This window comes from Ranitomeya imitator, chromosome 3 (assembly GCF_032444005.1).
Source record: "Ranitomeya imitator isolate aRanImi1 chromosome 3, aRanImi1.pri, whole genome shotgun sequence".
NCBI lineage: Eukaryota > Metazoa > Chordata > Amphibia > Anura > Dendrobatidae > Ranitomeya > Ranitomeya imitator.
The window spans coordinates 38,364,091-38,390,345 of record NC_091284.1 but is presented as its reverse complement, the minus strand read 5'-3'; the positions used below and the strand labels follow the sequence as shown (position 1 = coordinate 38,390,345).

General features: G+C 41.7%; 1 protein-coding gene across 1 annotated transcript; it reads right to left on the bottom strand.

Annotated features, from left to right (window-relative positions):
* Nucleotides 1–2,619: 2,619 nt before the first annotated feature.
* LOC138671542 (uncharacterized) lies at nt 2,620–24,425 on the bottom strand. Its single transcript, XM_069759720.1, has 3 exons — nt 24,231–24,425; nt 18,751–18,877; nt 2,620–4,028 (listed from the first exon to the last, which is right to left on the bottom strand). Exons 1-3 carry the CDS (start codon nt 24,423–24,425, stop codon nt 2,620–2,622), a joined length of 1,731 nt encoding a protein of 576 aa, XP_069615821.1.
* Nucleotides 24,426–26,255: the final 1,830 nt, after the last annotated feature.

Below are 26,255 nucleotides of genomic sequence, written 5' to 3'. Positions count from 1 at the left end.
GGTTTCCTCCTTCTTAATGCTTTGCCAGGCCTTTACAGCCGCAGCCTTCAGGTCTTGCTTGTTTGTGGGTCTTTCCGTCTTAAGTCTGGATTTGAGCAAGTGAAATGCATGCTCAATTGGGTTTAGATCTGGAGATTGACTTGGCCATTGCAGAATGTTCCACTTTTTGGCACTCATGAACTCCTGGGTAGCTTTGGCTGTATGCTTGGGGTCATTGTCCATCTGTACTATGAAGCGCCGTCCAATCAACTTTGCAGCATTTGGCTGAATCTGGGCTGAAAGTATATCCCGGTACACTTCAGAATTCATCCGGCTACTCTTGTCTGCTCTTATGTCATCAATAAACACAAGTGACCCAGTGCCATTGAAAGCCATGCATGCCCATGCCATCACGTTGCCTCCACCATGTTTTACAGAGGATGTGGTGTGCCTTGGATCATGTGCCGTTCCCTTTCTTCTCCAAACTTTTTTCTTCCCATCATTCTGGTACAGGTTGATCTTTGTCTCATCTGTCCATAGAATACTTTTCCAGAACTGAGCTGGCTTCTTGAGGTGTTTTTCTGCAAATTTAACTCTGGCCTGTCTATTTTTGGTATTGATGAATGGTTTGCATCTAGATGTGAACCCTTTGTATTTACTGTCATGGAGTCTTCTCTTTACTGTTGACTTAGAGACAGATACACCTACTTCACTGAGAGTGTTCTGGACTTCAGTTGATGTTGTGAACGGGTTCTTCTTCACCAAATTAAGTATGCGGCGATCATCCACCACTGTTGTCATCCGTGGACGCCCAGGCCTTATTGAGTTCCCAAGGTCACCAGTCAATTCCTTTTTTCTCAGAATGTACCCAACTGTTGATTTTGCTACTCCAAGCATGTCTGCTATCTCTCTGATGGATTTTTTCTTTTTTTTCAGCCTCAGGATGTTCTGCTTCACCTCAATTGAGAGTTCCTTTGACCGCATGTTGTCTGCTCACAGCAACAGCTTCCAAATGCAAAACCACACACCTGGAATCCACCCCTGACCTTTTAACTACTTCATTGATTACAGGTTAACGAGGGAGACGCCTTCAGAGTTAATTGCAGCCCTTAGAGTCCATTGTCCAATTACTTTTGGTCCCTTGAAAAAGAGGACGCTATGCATTACAGAGCTATGATTCCTAAACCCTTTCTCCGATTTGGATGTGGAAACTATCATATTGCAGCTGGGAGTGTGCACTTTCAGCCCATATTACATATATAATTGTATTTCTGAACATGTTTTTGTAAACAGCTAAAATAACAAAACTTGTGTTACTGTCCAAATATTTCTGGCCCTAACTGTATCTAGTAACCAGATTACAAAAAAGTAAGGACAAGGAAAGGTACAGTATAATAAAATGCCTTTATTAAAATTAATATATAAATATATATATATACAGGGCAACAATAGGCAATCACCAAAAGTGTGCCTGTAACTGGAGGAAAAAATATATATAAAAAATATAGCAGCAAAATAGCAGATACCGTAACGGACACAAAGAGGACTGGGTATATGTGAAAATGAAAAAATATATATTATATATAGATGGTACTATAAATATAAGTTTGTATGTGTAGATGTAAATAAATAGCCGGAATTAGGGGCACTCAGCAAACAAAGTGAAGGCTACATAAACAATATAAAAAGGTGTTATGTAAAAAAACGTGTACTATATAAAAAATGAAAAAAATATTATGTGTAAAAATATGTGCACAACTAGCAATAAGGTGCAACAAAAGTGCAAAGGAGGGTAATCCAGACTTATGTAATAAGTGGGTGAGAAGAACACCTGAGCAATAAAATTAAAAGTACATATAAATATATATATGTGCACACCCCGACGCGCGTTTCGGACTGTGTCCTGTGTCCTGACGAAGGACACAGTCCGAAACGCGCGTCGGGGTGTGCTGTACCTGGAGGATCGGACCCTTAGTAGGAAGAGGTAATTATCTTGGCCGCATTTTGTACTCTGCACTCAGCAGTTTTGTGACCGTGGGCACACCCTACACCATTCTTACACGTGTGTGTATATATTTATATGTACTTTTAATTTTATTGCTCAGGTGTTCTTCTCACCCACTTATTACATAAGTCTGGATTACCCTCCTTTGCACTTTTGTTGCACCTTATTGCTAGTTGTGCACATATTTTTACACATAATATTTTTTTCAGTTTTTATATAGTACACGTTTTTGTACATAACACCTTTTTATATTGTTTATGTAGCCTTCACTTTGTTTGCTGAGTGCCCCTAATTCCAGCTAATTAATTACATCTACACATACAAACTTATATTTATAGTACTATCTATATATAATATATATATTTTCATTTTTACATATACCCAGTCCTCTTTGTGTCCGTTACGGTATCTGCTATTTTGCTGCTATATTTTTTATATATATTTTTTCCTCCAGTTACAGGCACACTTTTGGTGATTGCCTATTGTTGCCCTGTATATATATATATATATTTATATATTATTTTAAAAAAGGCATTTTATTGTACTGTACCTTTCCTTGTCCTTACTTTTTTGTAATCTGGTTACTAGATATATACTAATACACTCTTTTTATTATAGACATTGATCTCCATACTTTAGGCTCTTTGTTTTATTAGCTCAGGAGAAAGTGTTAACAAGGACAAGGCAGGATGTGACAGCACCGCCACCACCAGCAATGTCACCGAGCGTATCCACACCGTCCCTTGGAAGTGTTCAGTTTTCATCCCCCAAACCCTCGAGAGAAAGAGGAGATACCCACCCATTCCAATTACAGAGCAGTTATACACGGTTATCAGGTTCACGGTTATCAGGTACACGGTTATCAGGTTCACGGTTATCAGGTACACGGTTATCAGGTTCACGGTTATCAGGTTCACGGTTATCAGGTACACGGTTATCAGGTACACGGTTATCAGGTTCACGGTTATCAGGTACATGGTTATCAGGTACACGGTTATCAGGTACACGGTTATCAGGTACATGGTTATCAGGTACACGGTTATCAGGTACACGGTTATCAGGTTCACGGTTATCAGGTACATGGTTATCAGGTACACGGTTATCAGGTACACGGTTATCAGGTTAACGGTTATCAGGTTCACGGTTATCAGGTTCACGGTTATCAGGTACACGGTTATCAGGTTCACGGTTATCAGGTACACGGTTATCAGGTACACGGTTATCAGGTTCACGGTTATCAGGTACACGGTTATCAGGTACACGGTTATCAGGTACACGGTTATCAGGTTCACGGTTATCAGGTACATGGTTATCAGGTACACGGTTATCAGGTACACGGTTATCAGGTACATGGTTATCAGGTACACGGTTATCAGGTACACAGTTATCAGGTTCACGGTTATCAGGTACATGGTTATCAGGTACACGGTTATCAGGTACACGGTTATCAGGTTAACGGTTATCAGGTTCACGGTTATCAGGTTCACGGTTATCAGGTACACGGTTATCAGGTTCACGGTTATCAGGTACACGGTTATCAGGTACACGGTTATCAGGTTCACGGTTATCAGGTACACGGTTATCAGGTTCACGGTTATCAGGTACACGGTTATCAGGTACACGGTTATCAGGTACACGGTTGTCAGGTACACGGTTATCAGGTTCACGGTTATCAGGTTCACGGTTATCAGGTACACGGTTATCAGGTACACGGTTATCAGGTACACGGTTATCACGGTTATCAGGTACACGGTTATCAGGTTCACGGTTATCAGGTACACGGTTGTCAGGTACACGGTTATCAGGTACACGGTTATCAGGTTCACGGTTATCAGGTTCACGGTTATCAGGTACACGGTTATCAGGTACACGGTTATCAGGTTCACGGTTATCAGGTACACGGTTATCAGGTTCACGGTTATCAGGTACACGGTTATCAGGTACACGGTTATCAGGTACACGGTTATCACGGTTATCAGGTACACGGTTATCAGGTACACGGTTATCAGGTACACGGTTGTCAGGTACACGGTTATCAGGCTGCCTGATTATCCGTTACCCGTGGTCACCATGGAACAGAGCCTTTACGGCATGGAAGAGAGGTTGGAAGGGAAAGCAGCGGCAGGCTTACAGAAAACAATCCTTTCACGGGGAGGGTGAGGTAAATGGTCTCCAGAGGACACCACAGCCACCCTGCCTCATGACCCACTGTATCCAAGGCAACGCACAGTGTTGGTCAGGAGAGGGATGAAGGCCTGGGGGCCCGTGCGGTGGTTCTGTTAGGCTTAGACCTGTCTCCGCTGTGGGTGTCCTTTTTTTTGAGATTCTATGTTATTTTAAGTCATTTATCTATCCATATTTGTTTGCAGGGCAATTGCCCTGCTCTTACCCCCATTTTTCTTACTTTTGAAGCCCCTTAGCCCTGACTACGACTATTTTACAGCCATTTTAAAGCGCTAAAGTTTGGGTCGCCATTGACTTCTATTAGGTTCTGGGTAAAGTTCGGGGTCACGCTTGGATGAAGAACCGAGCTTTCAACTCTACCTGACAAACCCCAGCATCCACGGGTTCACGTTTTGTCATATTTTTTCTTTAACCCCTTAAAGACGGCCGATACGCCTTTTAATGGCGGCAGTTAAGGGTACTTACACCACAGCGCCGTTAATTAATGGCGCTGTGGAAAAAGTGAATAGCGCTCCCCAGAGTCGGATTTTCTCTGGGGTCTCGGTTGCCGGTAATTAACCGTTTACCGGCGATCGCAAAAAAAAACAAAACAGTGATTTCCCTTTTAAATTCTCTGTCCTCCTATGTGATCGCACATCAGAGGACAGAGAAATGGGGTCCCCGATAGCCCCCGGTACTCACCTGTCTCCCCCGCTGCTCCTCGTGGCTCCCGATGGGCGCCGCCATCTTCTTCTGGCCCAAAAATGGCGGGAGCATGTGCAGTGTGCCCGCTGGCCGGCACCCGGAGGATCTTTGGGGTCTCGGCTGCTGGGGGTAGTAGCCGAGACCCCAAAGAACATGATTGGGGTCAGTTCTTACCGACCCCTGTTTTGCAATCGCCGGTAATTAACTGTTTACCGGCGGTCGCAAAAAAAAAAAAAGCGATCGGTCATTCTCTGTCCTCTGATGTGATCGCACATCAGAGGACAGAGAAATAGGGGGATTCGGGGACCCTGCTATACTTACCGGTGTCCCTGGATCCTCCTGCGTCCCCTCCTGCCTGCCGGCTTCTTCATATGGAAAAAAAATGGCGGGCGCATGCACAGTGTGCCCGCCATCTGCCGGCCGGCAGGAGAGAGGAGTTGGGGCTAAAATTAGGGTTAGGGTTGGGGCTAAATTTAGGGTTAGGGTTGGGGCTAAATTTAGGGTTAGGGTTAGGGCTAGGGTTAGGGCTAGGGTTAGGCTTCTTTCACACTTGCGTCAGTACGGGGCTGTCGCAATGCGTCGGCCCGGCGTACTGACTCACGTTGTGAAAATTGTGCACAACGTGGGCAGTGGATGCAGGTTTTCAACACATCCGCTGCCCAGTCTATGTCCTGGGGAGGAGGGGGCAGAGTTACGGCCACGCATGAGCGGAAATGGCGGACACGACGTACAAAAAAAAGGTCACATTGAACTTTTTTTTGCAACGACGGTCCGCCAAAGCACAACGGATCCAGTGCACGACGGACGCGACGTGTGGCCATCCGTCGGCAATACAAGTCTATGGGCAAAAAAGGCATCCTGCGGGCACATTTGCAAGATCCATTTTTTGTCCAAAACGACGGATTACGATGGATGCCACACAACGCAAGTGTGAAAGTAGCCTTAGGGCTAGGGTTAGGGTTGGGGATAAAGGTAGGGCTAGGGTTAGGCTTAAATTTAGGATTAGGGTTGGGGCTAAATTTAGGGTTAGGAATAGGGCTAAAATTAGGGTTAGGGTTAGGGTTGGGGCTAAAGTTAGGGTTAGGGCTAGGGTTGGGGCTAAAGTTAGGGTTAGGGCTAGGGTTGGGGTTGGGGCTAAAGTTAGGGCTAGGGTTGGGGCTAAAGTTAGGGCTAGGGTTGAGGCTAAAGTTAGGGTTAGATTTGGGATTAGGGTTTGGATTAGGGTTGGCATTAGAGTTAGGGTTGGCATTAGGATTAGGTTTGGGATTAGGGTTAAGGTTAGGGTTGGGATTAGGGTTAGGGGTGTATTGGGATTAGGGTTAGGTTTGAAGTTAGTGTTGAGATTAGGATTAGGGGTGTGTTGGATTTAGGGTTTTGACTAGGATTATGGATCGGGTTGGGATTAGGGTTAGGGGTGTGTTGGGGTTAGGGTTGAGTTAGAATTGGGGGGCTTCCACTGTTTAGGTACATCAGGGGGTCTCCAAACACGACAGCCAATTTTGCGCTCAAAAAGTAAAATGGTGCTCCCTCCCTTCTGAGCTCTGCCGTGCGCTCAAACAGTGGTTTACCCCCACATATGGGGCATCAGCGTACTCGGGATAAATTGGACAACAACTTTTGGGGTCCAATTTCTCCTGTTACCCTTGTGAAAATAAAAACTTGGGGGCTAAAAAACTTTTTTCTGGAAAAAAAAATATTTTTTATTTTCACGACTCTGCATTATAAACTTCTGTGAAGCTCTTGGGCATTCAAAGTTCTCACCACACAGATTCTATCAAAGTCTGCATTCCAAAACGGCGCTCTTTCCTGTTATGATACGGTGGTCTAGGAGCAACATGGAACGAGCTCTGAAGGAAGTGGTAACTGTACTGACCGCAGTCCCTGAGCTCAACACAACACTAGAAGTAGCCGTGGAATGCTCCTAACTCTCCCTAGGCATCTCGTCACAGCCTAAGAGCTAACAACCCCTAAAGAAAGAAGCAGGAAAGCTATCTTGCCTCAGAGAAAATCCCCAAAGGATAGATTAGCCCCCCACAAATAATGACTGTGAGTGGAGAGGGAAAAGACATACACAGAATGAAACCAGGATGAGCACAGGAGGCCAGTCTAGCTAAATAGATGGGACAGGATGGAATACTGTGCGGTCAGTATAAAACACTACAAAAATCCACGCAGAGTTTACAAAAAATCTCCACACCTGACTAAAGGTGTGGAGGGCAAATCTGCCTCCCAGAGCTTCCAGCAAGACAGAATTAATTCACACTGATAAGCTGGACAAACATAGAAAGCACAGAATGGATAAGTCCACAATCTATGGACAGAAAAGTGCAAGCAAAAACTTAGCTTAGCTGAACTGGTCAGGATAACAGGGAACTCCAAAGAGATGTGAATCCAACCAGGAACCATTTACAAGTGGCACTGGCTGAAGAAAGAGCCAGACCTAAATAGCCGAGCAGAAGAGACGATAAGTGGAGGCAGCTGATGACAGCTAACTCCAAGGAGCAGCCATACCACTAGAAACCACAAGAGGGAGCCCAAGAGCAGAACTCACAAAAGTGCCACTTACAACCACCGGAGGGAGCCCAAGAGCGGAATTCACAACAGTACCCCCCCCCCTTGAGGAGGGGTCACCGAACCCTCACCAGAGCCCCCAGGCCGATCAGAACGAGCCAAGTGAAAAGCACGAACCAAATCGGTGGCATGGACATCGGAGGCAACAACCCAAGAATTATCCTCCTGGCCATAACCCTTCCACTTGACAAGATACTGAAGCCTCCGCCTCGAAAAACGAGAATCCAAAATCTTCTCAACCTCATATTCCAAATCTCCCTCAACCAACACCGGGGCAGGAGGGTCAACAGAGGGAACAACGGGCACCACATATCTCCGCAACAAAGATCTATGGAAAACATTACGAATGGCAAAAGAGGCAGGAAGAGCCAAACGAAAAGACACCGGATTAATAATTTCAGAAATTTTATAAGGACCAATAAACCGAGGCTTAAACTTAGGAGAAGAAACCTTCATAGGAACATGACGAGAAGACAAGCAAACCAAATCCCCCACACGAAGCCGGGGACCAACACACCGACGGCGGTTAGCAAAACGTTGAGTCCTTTCCTGAGACAACGTCAAATTGTCCACCACATGAGTCCAAATCTGCTGCAGCCTGTCCACCACAGAATCAACACCAGGACAATCAGAAGGCTCAACCTGCCCAGAAGAAAAACGAGGATGAAAACCAAAATTACAAAAGAAAGGTGAAACCAAAGTAGCCGAACTGGCCCGATTATTAAGTGCAAACTCAGCCAACGGCAAGAAAGACACCCAATCATCCTGATCAGCAGACACAAAGCATCTCAAATAGGTCTCCAAGGTCTGATTAGTTCGCTCAGTTTGGCCATTAGTCTGAGGATGAAACGCCGAAGAAAAATACAAATCAATGCCCATCCTAGCACAAAAGGCCCGCCAAAATCTAGAGACAAACTGAGAACCTCTGTCAGACACAATATTCTCCGGAATGCCATGCAAACGAACCACATGCTGAAAAAATAATGGAACCAGATCTGAGGAGGAAGGCAATTTAGGCAAAGGTACCAGATGGACCATTTTAGAGAACCGGTCACAAACAACCCAGATAACAGACATCTTCTGGGAAACAGGAAGATCCGAAATAAAATCCATGGAAATATGCGTCCAGGGCCTCTCAGGGACCGGCAAAGGCAAAAGCAACCCACTAGCGCGGGAACAGCAAGGCTTGGCCCGGGCGCAAGTCCCACAGGACTGCACAAAAGCACGCACATCGCGCGACAAGGAAGGCCACCAAAAGGACCTAGCAACCAAATCTCTGGTACCAAAAATCCCAGGATGACCAGCCAACACTGAACCTCAGAAATTACCTTACTTGTCCATCTAGCAGGAACAAACAGCTTCCCCACAGGACAGCGGTCAGGCCTATCAGCCTGAGATTCCTGAAGCACCCGCCGCAAATCAGGGGAGATAGCAGAAAGAATTACCCCCTCCTTAAGAATGCCAACCGGCTCAAGGACTCCAGGAGAATCAGGCGAAAAACTCCTAGAGAGGGCATCAGCCTTAAAATTCTTAGATCCCGGAAGATTCGAGACCACAAAATCAAAACGGGAGAAAAACAGGGACCATCGAGCCTGTCTAGGATTCAGCCGCTTGGCCGACTCGAGGTAAATCAGATTCTTATGATCGGTCAGGACCACAACACGGTGTTTAGCTCCCTCAAGCCAATGTCGCCACTCCTCAAACGCCCACTTCATAGCCAACAACTCCTGATTGCCGACATCATAATTGCGTTCCGCAGGTGAAAACTTTCTGGAAAAAAAAGCACACGGTTTCATCAAAGAACCATCAGACTCCCTCTGAGACAAAACGGCCCCTGCCCCAATCTCAGAAGCGTCGACCTCAACCTGAAAAGGAAGAGAAACATCCGGCTGACGCAACACAGGGGCAGAAGTAAATCGGCGTTTAAGCTCCTGAAAGGCCTCAACAGCCTCAGAGGACCAATTCATCACATCAGCGCCTTTCTTCGTCAAATCAGTAAGGGGCTTAACCACACTGGAAAAGTTGGCAATGAAACGGCGATAGAAATTAGCAAAGCCCAAAATTTTTTGAAGACCCTTCACAAATGTGGGTTGGATCCAGTCATGAATAGCTTGGACCTTAACAGGATCCATTTCTATAGACGAGGGAGAAAAAATAAAACCCAAAAAAGAGACCTTCTGAACTCCGAATAGACCCCTTCACAAATAAAGCATTATCACGAAGGATCTGGAATACCATCCTGACCTGCTTCACATGAGACTCCCAATCATCGGAAAAAATCAAAATATCATTCAAATATACGACCATGAATTTATCAAGATAATTGCGGAAAATATCATGCATGAAAGACTGGAACACAGATGGAGCATTAGAGAGCCCAAATGGCATCACAAGGTATTCAAAATGGCCTTCGGGCGTATTAAATGCAGTTTTCCATTCGTCACCCTGTTTAATACGAACAAGATTATATGCCCCTCGGAGGTCAATCTTAGTAAACCAACTAGCCCCCTTAATCTGAGCAAACAAATCAGTAAGCAAAGGCAAGGGGTATTGGAAGTTAACCGTGATCTTATTTAGAAGACGATAATCAATACAGGGTCTCAAGGAGCTATCCTTCTTAGCAACAAAAAGAAACCCGCTCCCAATGGTGACGAAGAGGGCCGAATATGCCCCTTCTCCAAAGACTCCTTAACATAACTCCGCATGGCGGCATGCTCTGGCACAGACAGATTGAAAAGTCGGCCCTTAGGGAACTTGCAACCAGGAATCAAGTTAATAGCACAATCACAGTCCCTGTGCGGAGGAAGGGAACTGGACTTGGGCTCATCAAGTACATCCTGGAAATCCGACAAAAACTCAGGGGCCTCAGAAGAGGGGGAAGAGGAAATTGACATCAAAGGAATGTCACTATGTACTCTTCGACAACCCCAACTAGTCACCGACATAGTTTTCCAATCCAGCACCGGATTATGTTCCTGTAACCATGGAAATCCCAGTACAACAACATCATGCAGGTTATGCAACACCAGAAAACGGCAATCTTCCTGATGTGCAGGAGCCATGCACATAGTCATCTGTGTCCAGTACTGAGGTTTATCCTTGGCCAAGGGTGTAGCATCAATACCCCTCAAAGGAATAGGGCTCTGCAAAGGCTGCAAGGAAAAACCACAGCGCCTGGCGAATTCTAAGTCCATTAAGTTCAGGGCAGCGCCTGAATCCACAAATTCCATGACAGAAAAGGACGACAATGAGCAAATCAGGGTCACAGATAAGAGAAATTTAGGCTGTATAGTACTAATGGTAACAGACCTAACGACTCTCTTAGTACGCTTAGGGCAATCAGAGATAACATGAGCCGAATCACCACAGTAAAAACAGCCTATTCTGACGTCTGAATTCCTGCCGTTCTATTCTAGTCAAAATCCTATCACATTGCATAGGTTCAGGACTTTGCTCAGAGGATACTGCCATATGGTGCACAGCTTTGCGCTCGCGCAGACGCCGATCAAGCTGAATGGCTAGAGACATAGATTCGCTCAAACCGGCAGGCGTAGGAAAGCCCACCATAACATCTTTAAGGGTTTCAGAAAGACCTTTTCTGAAAATAGCAGCCAGAGCCTCTTCATTCCATTTAGTGAGCACAGACCATTTTCTAAATTTCTGGCAGTATAACTCTGCCGCTTCCTGACCTTGACACAAGGCCAACAGGGTTTTTTCTGCATGATCCACAGAATTAGGTTCGTCATACAATAATCCGAGCGCTTGAAAAAAAATGCATCTACATTCAGCAATGCCGGATCCCCTGTTTCAAGAGAAAAAGACCAGTCTTGAGGGTCACCACGCAGCAAGTCATGATATGACTTGGGGACACTTTTAAAGTTTGCCCAACTTTTCGGACTGACTGACCTTCATTTCTTAAAGTAATGATGGCCACTCGTTTTTCTTTACTTAGCTTTTTTCTTGCCATAATACAAATTCTAACAGTCTATTCAGTAGGACGATCAGCTGGCAGGGCACACCTGTGAAGTGAAAACCCTTCCCAGTGACTACCTCTTGAAGCTCATCAAGAGAATGCCAAGAGTGTGCAAAGCAGTCATCAAAGCAAAAGGTGGCTACTTGGAAGAACCTAGAATATAAGACATATTTTCAGTTGTTTCACACTTTTTTGTTAAGTATATAATTCCACACGTGTTAATTCATAGTTTTGATGCCTTCAGTGTGAATGTACAATTTTCATAGTCATGAAAATACAGAAAAATCTTTAAATGAGAAGTTGTGTCCAAAGATTTGGTCTGTACTGTATGTTATGATAAGGTCCTTCAAGCTTAAATGTCCTTTAAAGGATTTTTTGCAATGGTGATTTTTTTTTCACTTTTAAATCCAGGAGTTTTTTTTAGATGTTTTCATTTATTTCCATTTATTTGGCGCCACGTTAATAAGAATCAGTTGACGTTGTGGCATCAGGAGAAGACGAGCACCAGGAGGAGAGGCTTTCCGACTTGTCCTGTGGAAGCAGAGCTGAGTCCTGGCACCGCCGCCGCCTCACAGAAGAACATCTAATTCAGCAGTAAATCATTCCCAGCCTCGCTCATGGCTTCCGTCCATTTAGGACGCAGCTCGGAATAACATAAAAAGCAAATGAATTTGCTGTGGAAACATAATGGAGGCTCAGGAGCCAACGTGTGCGTGACTGGTTAAAAAAAAAAAAGAAAAAGTAAACCGCTTCCAAAAAATCTTTTGTGAATGAAGTTATCTCTGTTCCTTTTATGTCTGTCTCAGGACATATTGGAAGCCGCAGCCTGTGATCGATAACATCCACGCCGGGAAGCAGGATGAGAATGTTCTCCCTGGTCAGTGTTTCATGTCTGGAAATACGAGTCGTATGGCTTCAATGTAAGGATGGGATGTATCCGCGATGAAAGATCTAAGGCAGCCATTATTAATTTCTGCTTGTGTTTTGTTCTGCATACATTTCCAACTTCTTAGCCAGCATAATCGTCATAGAGCAGATAGCACACATCCGGGACTGCTTAAAGGGGAGCTACAGCCGGAAATTACACTGAGGGCTAACATTGCCTATAGATCCTGAGACATGGGGGCAACGAAATCCACTGATTGTACCATAGAGCCATTTACTGTAGGCCCACATAATACCACCATATAATGTCAACATAATACTGCTATATACAGTACATGACACATTATACCACCATATAGTGTCAACATAATAGTACTATATACAGTACATGACACATTATACCACCATATAATGTCAACATAATACTGCTATATACAGTACATGACACATTATACCACCATATAGTGTCAACATAATAGTACTATATACAGTACATGACACATTATACCACCATATAGTGTCAACATAATAGTACTATATACAGAACATGACACATTATACCACCATATAGTGTCAACGTAATACTGCTATATACAGTACATGACACATTATACCACCATATAGTGTCAACATAATAGTACTATATACAGAACATGACACATTATACCACCATATAGTGTCAACGTAATACTGCTATATACAGTACATTACACATTATACCACCATATAGTGTCAACATAATACTGTTATATAAAGTACATGACACATTATACCGCCATATAGTGTCAACATAATAGTACTATATACAGAACATGACACATTATACCACCATATAGTGTCAACATAATACTGCTATATACAGTACATGACACATTATACCGCCATATAGTGTCAACGTAATACTGCTATATAAAGTACATGACACATTATACCACCATATAGTGTCAACATAATAGTACTATATACAGTACATGACACATTATACCACCATATAGTGTCAACGTAATACTGCTATATACAGTACATGACACATTATACCACCATATAGTGTCAACGTAATACTGCTATATAAAGTACATGACACATTATACCGCCATATAGTGTCAACATAATAGTACTATATACAGTACATGACACATTATACCACCATATAGTGTCAACATAATAGTACTATATACAGTACATGACACATTATACCACCATATAGTGTCAACATAATACTGCTATATACAGTACATGACACATTATACCACCATATAGTGTCAATGTAATCCTGCTATATAAAGTACCTGACACATTATACCGCCATATAGTGTCAACGTAATACTGCTATATACAGTACATGACACATAATACCACAAGATAGTGTCAACGTAATACTGCTATATACAGTACATGACACATTATACCGCCATATAGTGTCAACATAATACTGCTATATACAGTACATGACACATTATACCGCCATATAGTGTCAACATAATAGTACTATATACAGTACATGACACATTATACCACTATATAGTGTCAACATAATAGTACTATATACAGTACATGACACATTATACCACCATATAGTGTCAACATAATAATACTATATACAGTGCATGATGCATTATACCGCCACATAGTGTCAGCATAATACTACTATATACAGTGCATGACACATTATACAGCCATATAGTGTCAGCATAATACTACTATATACAGTGAATGGACACATTATACCGCCATATAGTGTCAGCATAATACTACTATATACAGTACATGACACATTATACCGCCATATAGTGTCAACATAATAGTACTATATACAGTACATGACTCATTATACCGCCATATAGTGCAAATATAATACTGCTATTTACAGTACAATACACATTATACCACCATATAGTGTCAACATAATAGTACTATATACAGTACATGACACATTATACCACCATATAGTGTCAACGTAATACTGCTATATACAGTACATGACACATTATACCACCATATAGTGTCAATGTAATCCTGCTATATAAAGTACCTGACACATTATACCGCCATATAGTGTCAACGTAATACTGCTATATACAGTACATGACACATTATACCGCCATATAGTGTCAACATAATACTGCTATATACAGTACATGACACATTATACCGCCATATAGTGTCAACATAATAGTACTATATACAGTACATGACACATTATACCACCATATAGTGTCAACATAACAGTACTATATACAGTACATGAGACATTATACCACCATATAGTGTCAACATAATAATACTATATACAGTGAATGGACACATTATACCGCCATAAAGTGTCAGTATAATACTACTATATACAGTACATGACACATTATACCGCCATATAGTGTTAACATAATAGTACTATATACAGTACATGACTCATTATGCCGCCATATAGTGCAAATATAATACTGCTATTTACAGTACAATACACATTATACCACCATATAGTGTCAACATAATAGTACTATATACAGTACATGACAAATTATACCACCATATAGTGTCAACGTAATACTGCTATATACAGTACATGACACATTATACCACCATATAGTGTCAATGTAATCCTGCTATATAAAGTACCTGACACATTATACCGCCATATAGTGTCAACGTAATACTGCTATATACAGTACATGACACATTATACCACAAGATAGTGTCAACGTAATACTGCTATATACAGTACATGACACATTATACCGCCATATAGTGTCAACATAATACTGCTATATACAGTACATGACACATTATACCGCCATATAGTGTCAACATAATAGTACTATATACAGTACATGACACATTATACCACCATATAGTGTCAACATAATAGTACTATATACAGTACATGACACATTATACCACCATATAGTGTCAACATAATAATACTATATACAGTGCATGATGCATTATACCGCCATATAGTGTCAGCATAATACTACTATATACAGTGCATGACACATTATACCGCCATATAGTGTCAGCATAATACTACTATATACAGTGAATGGACACATTATACCGCCATATAGTGTCAGCATAATACTACTATATACAGTGCATGACACATTATACAGCCATATAGTGTCAGCATAATACTACTATATACAGTGAATGGACACATTATACCGCCATATAGTGTCAGCATAATACTACTATATACAGTACATGACACATTATACCGCCATATAGTGTCAACATAATAGTACTATATACAGTACATGACTCATTATACCGCCATATAGTGCAAATATAATACTGCTATTTACAGTACAATACACATTATACCACCATATAGTGTCAACATAATAGTACTATATACAGTACATGACACATTATACCACCATATAGTGTCAACGTAATACTGCTATATACAGTACATGACACATTATACCACCATATAGTGTCAATGTAATCCTGCTATATAAAGTACCTGACACATTATACCGCCATATAGTGTCAACGTAATACTGCTATATACAGTACATGACACATTATACCGCCATATAGTGTCAACATAATACTGCTATATACAGTACATGACACATTATACCGCCATATAGTGTCAACATAATAGTACTATATACAGTACATGACACATTATACCACCATATAGTGTCAACATAACAGTACTATATACAGTACATGAGACATTATACCACCATATAGTGTCAACATAATAATACTATATACAGTGAATGGACACATTATACCGCCATAAAGTGTCAGTATAATACTACTATATACAGTACATGACACATTATACCGCCATATAGTGTCAACATAATAGTACTATATACAGTACATGACTCATTATGCCGCCATATAGTGCAAATATAATACTGCTATTTACAGTACAATACACATTATACCACCATATAGTGTCAACATAATAGTACTATATACAGTACATGACAAATTATACCACCATATAGTGTCAACGTAATACTGCTATATACAGTACATGACACATTATACCACCATATAGTGTCAATGTAATCCTGCTATATAAAGTACCTGACACATTATACCGCCATATAGTGTCAACGTAATACTGCTATATACAGTACATGACACATTATACCACAAGATAGTGTCAACGTAATACTGCTATATACAGTACATGACACATTATACCGCCATATAGTGTCAACATAATACTGCTATATACAGTACATGACACATTATACCGCCATATAGTGTCAACATAATAGTACTATATACAGTACATGACACATTATACCACCATATAGTGTCAACATAATAGTACTATATACAGTACATGACACATTATACCACCATATAGTGTCAACATAATAATACTATATACAGTGCATGATGCATTATACCGCCATATAGTGTCAGCATAATACTACTATATACAGTGCATGACACATTATACCGCCATATAGTGTCAGCATAATACTACTATATACAGTGAATGGACACATTATACCGCCATATAGTGTCAGCATAATACTACTATATACAGTACATGACACATTATACCGCCATATAGTGTCAACATAATAGTACTATATACAGTACATGACTCATTATACCGCCATATAGTGCAAATATAATACTGCTATTTACAGTACAATACACATTATACCACCATATAGTGTCAACATAATAGTACTATATACAGTACATGACACATTATACCACCATATAGTGTCAAAGTAATACTGCTATATACAGTACATGACACATTATACCGCCATATAGTGTCAACATAATAGTACTATATACAGTACATGACACATTATACCGCCATATAGTGTCAACATAATAGTACTATATACAGTACATGACTCATTATGCCGCCATATAGTGCAAATATAATACTGCTATTTACAGTACAATACACATTATACCACCATATAGTGTCAACATAATAGTACTATATACAGTACATGACAAATTATACCACCATATAGTGTCAACGTAATACTGCTATATACAGTACATGACACATTATACCACCATATAGTGTCAATGTAATCCTGCTATATAAAGTACCTGACACATTATACCGCCATATAGTGTCAACGTAATACTGCTATATACAGTACATGACACATTATACCACAAGATAGTGTCAACGTAATACTGCTATATACAGTACATGACACATTATACCGCCATATAGTGTCAACATAATACTGCTATATACAGTACATGACACATTATACCGCCATATAGTGTCAACATAATAGTACTATATACAGTACATGACACATTATACCACCATATAGTGTCAACATAATAGTACTATATACAGTACATGACACATTATACCACCATATAGTGTCAACATAATAATACTATATACAGTGCATGATGCATTATACCGCCATATAGTGTCAGCATAATACTACTATATACAGTGCATGACACATTATACCGCCATATAGTGTCAGCATAATACTACTATATACAGTGAATGGACACATTATACCGCCATATAGTGTCAGCATAATACTACTATATACAGTACATGACACATTATACCGCCATATAGTGTCAACATAATAGTACTATATACAGTACATGACTCATTATACCGCCATATAGTGCAAATATAATACTGCTATTTACAGTACAATACACATTATACCACCATATAGTGTCAACATAATAGTACTATATACAGTACATGACACATTATACCACCATATAGTGTCAAAGTAATACTGCTATATACAGTACATGACACATTATACCACCATATAGTGTCAATGTAATCCTGCTATATAAAGTACCTGACACATTATACCGCCATATAGTGTCAACGTAATACTGCTATATACAGTACATGACACATTATACCACAAGATAGTGTCAACGTAATACTGCTATATACAGTACATGACACATTATACCGCCATATAGTGTCAACATAATACTGCTATATACAGTACATGACACATTATACCGCCATATAGTGTCAACATAATAGTACTATATACAGTACATGACACATTATACCGCCATATAGTGTCAACATAATAGTACTATATACAGTACATGACACATTATACCACCATATAGTGTCAGCATAATACTACTATATACAGTGAATGGACACATTATACCGCCATAAAGTGTCAGCATAATAATACTATATACAGTACATGACACATTATACCGCCATATAGTGTCAACATAATAGTACTATATACAGTAAATGACACATTATACCGCCATATAGTGCAAATATAATACTGCTATTTACAGTACAATACACATTATACCACCATATAGTGTCAACAACATAATACTGCTATATATGAAAATTCCAAAAATATGACATTTGTATACAGAATGAGGTTTTGCCAAGTAGGCGCTGCATATTGGTGCGGATGTTCACGTTTTCTTATGGTCGCGGTTGTTTTCTCATCAGATGTGGCGGTGGGGACTCTCCGCTTACGTATCCAAATATAAGGAGTTATTGAACCGATTGCCACATGCTCCTCACTGACGCATTTCATGGGAACGGCTTCTATCAGAAAGTCTATAATATAAGGCAGAAGACAAGAGGAAATGATTGAGCAGCACTAGACGAGAGCGATTAAAAGATAAACGGATTAAAGAAACAAAGGAAGAACACAAAATACAAAGCTGCGATTACATAATGCACAATTGATTTTTATTTATTTATTTTTGTTGCATCATTTTTTGCAAATTTTAAAGTCTATTTGTTGGATTAAATAAACCTGATTTCCCTCCCTGACAGCCCCGAAGAGAACATAATCTGGACCCATTGTAGTACAATTCTTACAGATCTGGTGCGTAGCCAGAGGAGCGCAGAATCCAGGCCAAATGAGAAATTCTTTTCAATTTTCTGTTTTTTTCTGAAGTTCTGAGAAGAGGCGTCACAAGTCTGAAAAATTAAGGATTTCATTCCAAAGTCATGATTTACTTATGTGTCTACTTTAGGGTGGGGGTGGGGGGGGGGACAACCAATAAAACAGATTTAAAAAAAAAAGAAAAGAAACAAAGAGCGAAAACAAAGCTAAAATAAGAAATGCAAAACAATTGTGAAATAATTAGAAATAATAATAAATAAAGCAAGAAACCGCTGGGTGCCAAACGGCAAATGGAAAATTATTTCGAGAAATAAAAGAATTGTAAGGCGTGAAATGCACAAAAAAATTACACTTGGTGGAGCAAGGTACCGAAGATGAGCCCAGTGTAGCTGGCAAAAAAAGAAGGCAGAAACGTGGAGTAACCTGTTCTGTCTTCTTGCATGTAAATTGTGCAACTTTGCAAGTGACTTAAAAAATCCTTTAATTTTGTTATTCACTGCTCATTGCCTAGGGTTGACAACCACTTCTTGATCCGATCAGTAGTAGCCTGTTTTCTAGGGACAGAGAGCGCACTTACAAGCTCTTTGCTATAGAGTTTGTAAGCGCTGCTCTGAAGGCAAAGCTGCTTTTGTTTCCGGCATTGGAGCGTACACAGTTCAAGCCAGACGCACAACCATGTCCCCATCACAAAATGTCAAGCAATCAGGAGAGTACCGAGCCCTGGCAAAGTCAGTGGGCTGGGGAACGGTGCTCGCCTGAAGACGAGTTGAGAAAACTCCTTTTAAGATGCACATCTCTGCAAAGTCAACTATCATATGTGTATGTGGGCATAATGACTCTTCTCCAATGATTGATGTTGGGGGAAAACGATATCAGGCCTACTGATAATTAACATGCCCATTTTTTTTGTTCCAATGGAATATAAGCCACTATGAAAAGTGTTTGACAGCGGCCTCCATTGAGAACAAATGGCTTGATGAAGCCAATGGTTCATAATTATGGGGAGTTGGGAGAAAAAGCTCTAAGCCAAACGACAGCTATAGAAGGTGTATGGTCAAGTTTAGATCCTTCACCCTTTCATGACGTGATGTATTCACAACAACGGGGAGGGGGGAGACCAAACACTAGGGAAGTGGAGACCCTTAGGCAGATCTAAAATCACCCTATCTGTCCTAACCGTCCCTATATAGGTTCTGCACCAATCGCCGAGCATGAACTTAATCCCTGCCTGACCCTAGCGATAGGCCCTGGTTAGGGAAGGGATGAAGTGTGTACTAGTCAGTCCCCACTACAACTAAAGACAGAGAGAGTAGATGAATGAGGGGAACACTTAGCTTGAGAAGACCACCGAGATGTCACGACTGCAATCCTTCAAGAGTCCCCTGAGAAGGAACTAACTGACTGTTAGTAGTTCCAACTTAGCAGAGACAAGTAAGAGCTAACACCAGAACCTTGCTGAAGACATGAAATGTATTTAAACCTTCAGCCCAGGTGTGTGATTAGCAGCAGAAGGTGGAGATGACTGTTGGGTCCTAGAGGGAGAAGGATATTGCTCCATGACAGAGATGCAAAAATCAAGAAGGTGCTTGAGCTAATCGCAAAGACCTTCTACATACAGATCCAGGATGACTGTCACACCTGAAACCAACATTTTCCTCTAGCAGAAGCAACCAGAGTGCGCTCCGATTGCTGCTGTTTATTTAAATGCCGCTGTCAATCACTGAGGGTAGCATTTAAATAGCACAATCACATCGCCTCCCTTTCCTATGCAATCACGTGGTCTGATACTTGGCCATGGCAGCCTTCGGCCTGGTGAAAGACCACACTGCTGCCATGTTTGTCTTCCTGTGAAACCCAACCTTTGGCTGGCCTTCATAGGAGAATAGAATTGTATCTATTAATTTTAATTATATTTTATTGTAGTATTTACAAGTGATCAGATAATCATAAGTTAAAGTCTCCGGGGGTGATTAATGAGAAGGTTAAAAAAAAACCCTTTCTGACATATGACTTACAATTACATGACATGCCGGGACTTTGACGTGGGTCCAGAAGTCGAACCCGCATCTTTCTCCGGCAGATGATGACTTAATTATTCAGCTATCATCTGCCTGTAAGAGTCAGGGGTGATGTAAAACTGCAATAAAAGGCGATCAAAACTTTGTATCTACTAGAAAATGGTATCAATAAAAAGTCAGCTCTGGGCACAAAATTGGCCTTGGCGGGAAGGCTTTATGGGTCGTTTTGAGTTTTTTGGTGAATTGATGGTGAGAAGATTGATGTCCAGCACCAGAGATCCCGTATCTGATTTTATGTCCATGTTTTTCTATGTTAGCTATGGATGTCAGCTTAGACTTCCCAAACCTTCTACCGTCCGTACAGTGAGAGTGTGATCCCGCAGTTTCCACCGCTCTCCACCTTCAGCATCACTTCTAGTGAAAGTGTCCCCGGACCGTCCTGGAGATGCTCCAAGTCCGGCCGTTCTGTTTGTTTGATGAGGATCTGCTACTCTAATTATTAAATTAGCCGGTTCACCATGTTTCATTCATCATATTTCCTTCTACATCTGCTCTCTCTGCTCCGAATTCGCTGCCTGCAATGACTCACGGATGATAAATTGAAAGCCCCTTTTTTTCCCTTCTTCAAAGTGGCCACCACTAATTGTTACTATTCTGAGTGTGGGAGCAGCACAGGTGAAACATATGTTTTAAAGAACCATAATTACACGTCGTGATGCGAAGCCGACGGCCAGGTGTGCGCAGGGTTTAATGTGCACCAGGTGAAGACCAGAATGCGTCTACAGTTTGCATTCAGGACGTGGATGGCACGGAGTTCCCCCACACAGGTGTCCACCACTGCTCCGCTTTGTATCAGTACGACGTATTGTAGCTCCTTAATGACCTCAAGTGTCCTCTCCCTGGAAATTGATCCAATGCAGATTTTACAAATATTTAGAAAAAAAATAACCCAATTTTTTTAAAAAGTGTAATTCACTTTATGGATGAGTCAGCGTTTGGGGATAATTTCTCTTACCGGAAAACATTGTTTTGCAAAAAAGGTTAAAAGTTTAAACACGTAGCCCACGTTGGAGAGACTTTGGCATGTAGGGGTTGCGATAAAGGGGAACGTCAGTAAAATCTGAGGGTCTGTTTACAATTATTTACTAAGTTGTCCTAATATATTATTTTTAGTGGAGGACTTGCAGCCAAGAAATGTCCATAGTTTATCCCATAACAGTCAGCCATAATAATGATAGGCACGGTGTTTTATGACAGAGACAGTCACAGTTCCCCTTAAGTCAGAGTGCCCCTTAACAGGTCGAGTCTCACATACCTGACAATAGACTCTCCTGCAAAATTTGCGTCATCCATATAGATGCATGTGGGAATGTAGTCCTATAGTACCAGCCACATTGCCCCCATACCAGAGACAGCAATGGTATGCAGCAGCACAGAAAGCCAGTGTCCCAAAACAAAAACAGTCACAGTGACCCAACTGCAGAGACACCAACAGTGACCCAAAAGCAGAGACAGCGACAGTGACCCAACAGCAGAGACATCCACAGTGACCCAACAGGAGAGACAGACACAGTGACCCAACAGGAGAGACAGCCACAGTGACCCAACAGCAGGGATAGCCACAGCGACTCAACAACAGAGATAGCCACAGTGACCCAACAAAAGAGACAGCGACCTAACAGCAGAGGCAGCCACATTGACCCAACAAAAGAGACAGCGATAGAGACCCAACAGCAGAAACAATGACAGTGACCCAACAGCAGAGACAGCCACAGTGACCCTACAGCAAAGACAGCAACAGTGACCCAACAGCAGACACAGACACAGGAACCCAGCAACAGAGACAGTGACCCAACAGCAGAGACAGCCACAGTGACCCAACAGCATAGACAGCCACAGTGACACAACAGCAATGACAGCCACAGTGACCCAACCACAGAGACAGCCACAGTGACCCAACAACAGAGACAGCGATAGAGATCCAACAGCAGAAATAGTGACAGTGACCCAACAACAGAGACAGCCACAGTGACCCAACTGCAAAGACAGCAACAGTGACCCAACAGCAGACACAGACACAGGAACCCAGCAACAGAGACAGTGACCCAACAGCAGAGACAGCCACAGTGACCCAACAGCATAGACAGCCACAGTGACACAACAGCAATGACAGCCACAGTGACCCAACCACAGAGACAGCCACAGTGACCCAACAACAGAGACAGCGATAGAGATCCAACAGCAGAAATAGTGACAGTGACCCAACAACAGAGACAGCCACAGTGACCCAACTGCAAAGACAGCAACAGTGACTCAACAGCAGAGACAGTCACAGTGACCCAACAGCAGACACAGACACATTAACCCAACAACAGAGACAGCAACACAGTGACCCAACAGCATAGACAGCCACAGTGACCCAACAGCAAAGACAGCCACAGTGACCCAACAACAGAGACAGCGATAGTGACCCAACAGCAGAGACAGCCACGGTGACCCAACTGCAAAGACAGCAACACTGACCCAACAGCAGAGACAGTCACAGTGACCCAACAGCAGAGACAGTCACAGTAACCCAAGTATGACACTGGCCTTACCCTCACTCTTTGTTGTCCGAGTGGTATTCTGCCCACAAGAAAGGAGTGCGGGTGTTCAGTGGGATGAGCCCTGATCCATGTGGTCTTTCTTAAGACAGCCAGGCTAGCGAAGGGGAGCGCTCACTAACCCTCATGTCTCCACAACCCCCATGCTTAATTGTTGGCGAGATGTTCTTTCCTTTAAATTCTGTGATCTTTTTTCTTCACACATACCTTTGATCATTGTGGCCAATGAGTTCTATTTTCAACTCATTGGTCCACATGACTTGTTTCCAAAATGCATCAGGCTTGTTTCGATGCTCTTCTGATGCTGAATTTTATGGTGAGGATGCAGGAGCGCTTTTTTCTATGACTCTTCCATGAAGGCCATATTTGTGCTGGTGGCTTGGAACAGTAGAACAATGAACCACAACCCAGAGTCTGCTAAATCTTTCTGAAGGTCTTTTGCATTCAAGACTCTCTGGCAATCCTATGAGCAGCTCTCACTGAAATTTTGCTTGGTCTTCCAGACCATTTCTTGTCCTCCACTGTTTCTGTTAAGTGCCATTTCTTAATTATATTTCGAACTGAAGAAAGGACAACTTGAAAATGCTTTGATATCTTCTCATTGTATTCTCCTGCTTTGAGGGCCTCCACCATTTTCATTTTCAGACTGCTAGTCTGCTGCTGAGAAGAACCCATGGCTGCTGTTTTTTGGCATAAGGTTAGAGGAGGCTGAGTTTTTATAAAGCTGAGAAATTTGCATCACCTGACCTTTCCTAACAATGATAGAGAACAAGCCATAACCCTAACAGGCTAATTAAGGTTTGAAACCTTGGTCAAATCTATTTGATCACACAAATCTCCAAGGGTGTCCAAACTTTAGCATCAGCCCATTTTCCTTTAGAGATTTTTTAAAATGTAAAAAATGACAATATATACCGTATTTTTTTTCGGCATATAAGACGACAGTATGTCTTTGGCATGTGGGAGGAAACTGGAGAAAACCCACTCAAACACAGAGAGAATGTGCAAACACTTTGCGGATGTTGTCCTTGGTGGGGTTTGAATCCAGGATCCCTGTGCTGCAAAGCAACAGTGCTAACCACTGAGCTACCGTGCTGTCCTTATTAAAACCCCTTAACGACATGCGCCGCACATGTACTGCGAATGTCAAGTCCCTTCCTTTGATGTGGGCTCCAGCGATGAGCCCACATCTTTCCCGGCACATGTCAGCTGTTTTGAACAGCTGTCATACACCCCTAACAGCCGCGGGTGGAATCGCAATCTACCGGCGGCTGTTAACCTGCTAAATGCTGCTGTCAATCTCAGACAGCAGTATTTAATGTGATAGCGCCGGGAGCGCGTCACTAATCCTGCCCTGTGGGACATCCATGTCACATGACATCAGGTCCCCAATGTGTTTGCATGACAACCCGGGGTCTCCAGGAGACCCCCTGTGGTGCTAAATGCGTTTGGCGCTCATAACAAGTGTGCATTTCTGCTATACACAGGCGAACTGATCATCGCCTGTGTCTAGCAGAGGCAATCAGACAACTGCAGCTTCTAGTCTCCCATAGAGACTATTGAAGCATACAAAAAGTAAAAAAAATGGTTTTAAAAATATAAAAAAAAATAAAAGTTCAAATCACCCCCATTCACCCCATTCAAAATAAAAGAATAAAAAAACAAAAAAAAACACATATTTGGTATCGCCGAGTTCAGAATCGCACGATCTATCAAGCTATAAAAAGAATTAGTCCGATCGGTAAACGGCGTAGCGAAAAAAAAGTAAAAATGCCAGAATCAAGTTTTTTTGGTCGCTACAACATTGCAATAAAATGCAATAACGGGTGACAAAAAGATCGTATCCACATCAAAATTGTATCATTAAAAATGTCAGCTCGGCATGCAAAAAATAAGCCCTCATTCAGCACCAGATCACGAAAAATGGAGACGCTACGGGTCTCGGAAAATGACACTTTTTTTTAACAAACTTGTAATTTTTTTTCACCATGTAAATAAAAAACAACCTATACGTGTTTGGCATCTACAAACTCGTAACCTGGAGAATCATAATGGCAGGTCAGTTTTAGCATTTGGGGAACATGGTACATAGAAAAATCCCAAAAAACAGTTGTGGAATTGCACTTTTTTTTTACAATTTCACTGCATTTGGATTTTTGTTCCATTTTTCTATTACACAATATGGTGAAAACAATGGCGTTGTTCAAAAGTACCACTTGTCCCGCAAAAAAAAAACAAGCTCTCAAATGGCCATATTAACAGAAAAATAAAAAAGTTATGGCTTTGGGAAGAAGGGGAGTGAAAAACAGAAATGCAAAAACGAAAACGGGCTGCGGCGTGAAGGGGTTAATCATGATAGCAAAGTACCCCCTATAAATAGTGCTAGAAAAGGGCTCACAACAAACATTACTGTTTCCATAAATTAGTGTCCCTGATAGTACCTCTATATCAGCCGCAGTGCCCTCATAACAATCATTGTGCCTCCATAACAGTAAATTTACCTCC

Excerpts from the sequence above, each read along its gene's own strand:
- LOC138671542 (XM_069759720.1), bottom strand. The coding sequence starts at position 24,425 with ATGGGTTCTTCTCAGCAGCAGACTAGCAGTCTGAAAATGAAAATGGTG. Across the intron at positions 18,878-24,230 it reads GAAGACCAAGCAAAATTTCA|TGCTGCTCAATCATTTCCTC; the intron begins GTGAGAGCTGCT and ends GCTCTCGTCTAG. Across the intron at positions 4,029-18,750 it reads AACTCCTTATATTTGGATAC|GCAGCCTGATAACCGTGTAC; the intron begins GTAAGCGGAGAG and ends ACGGATAATCAG.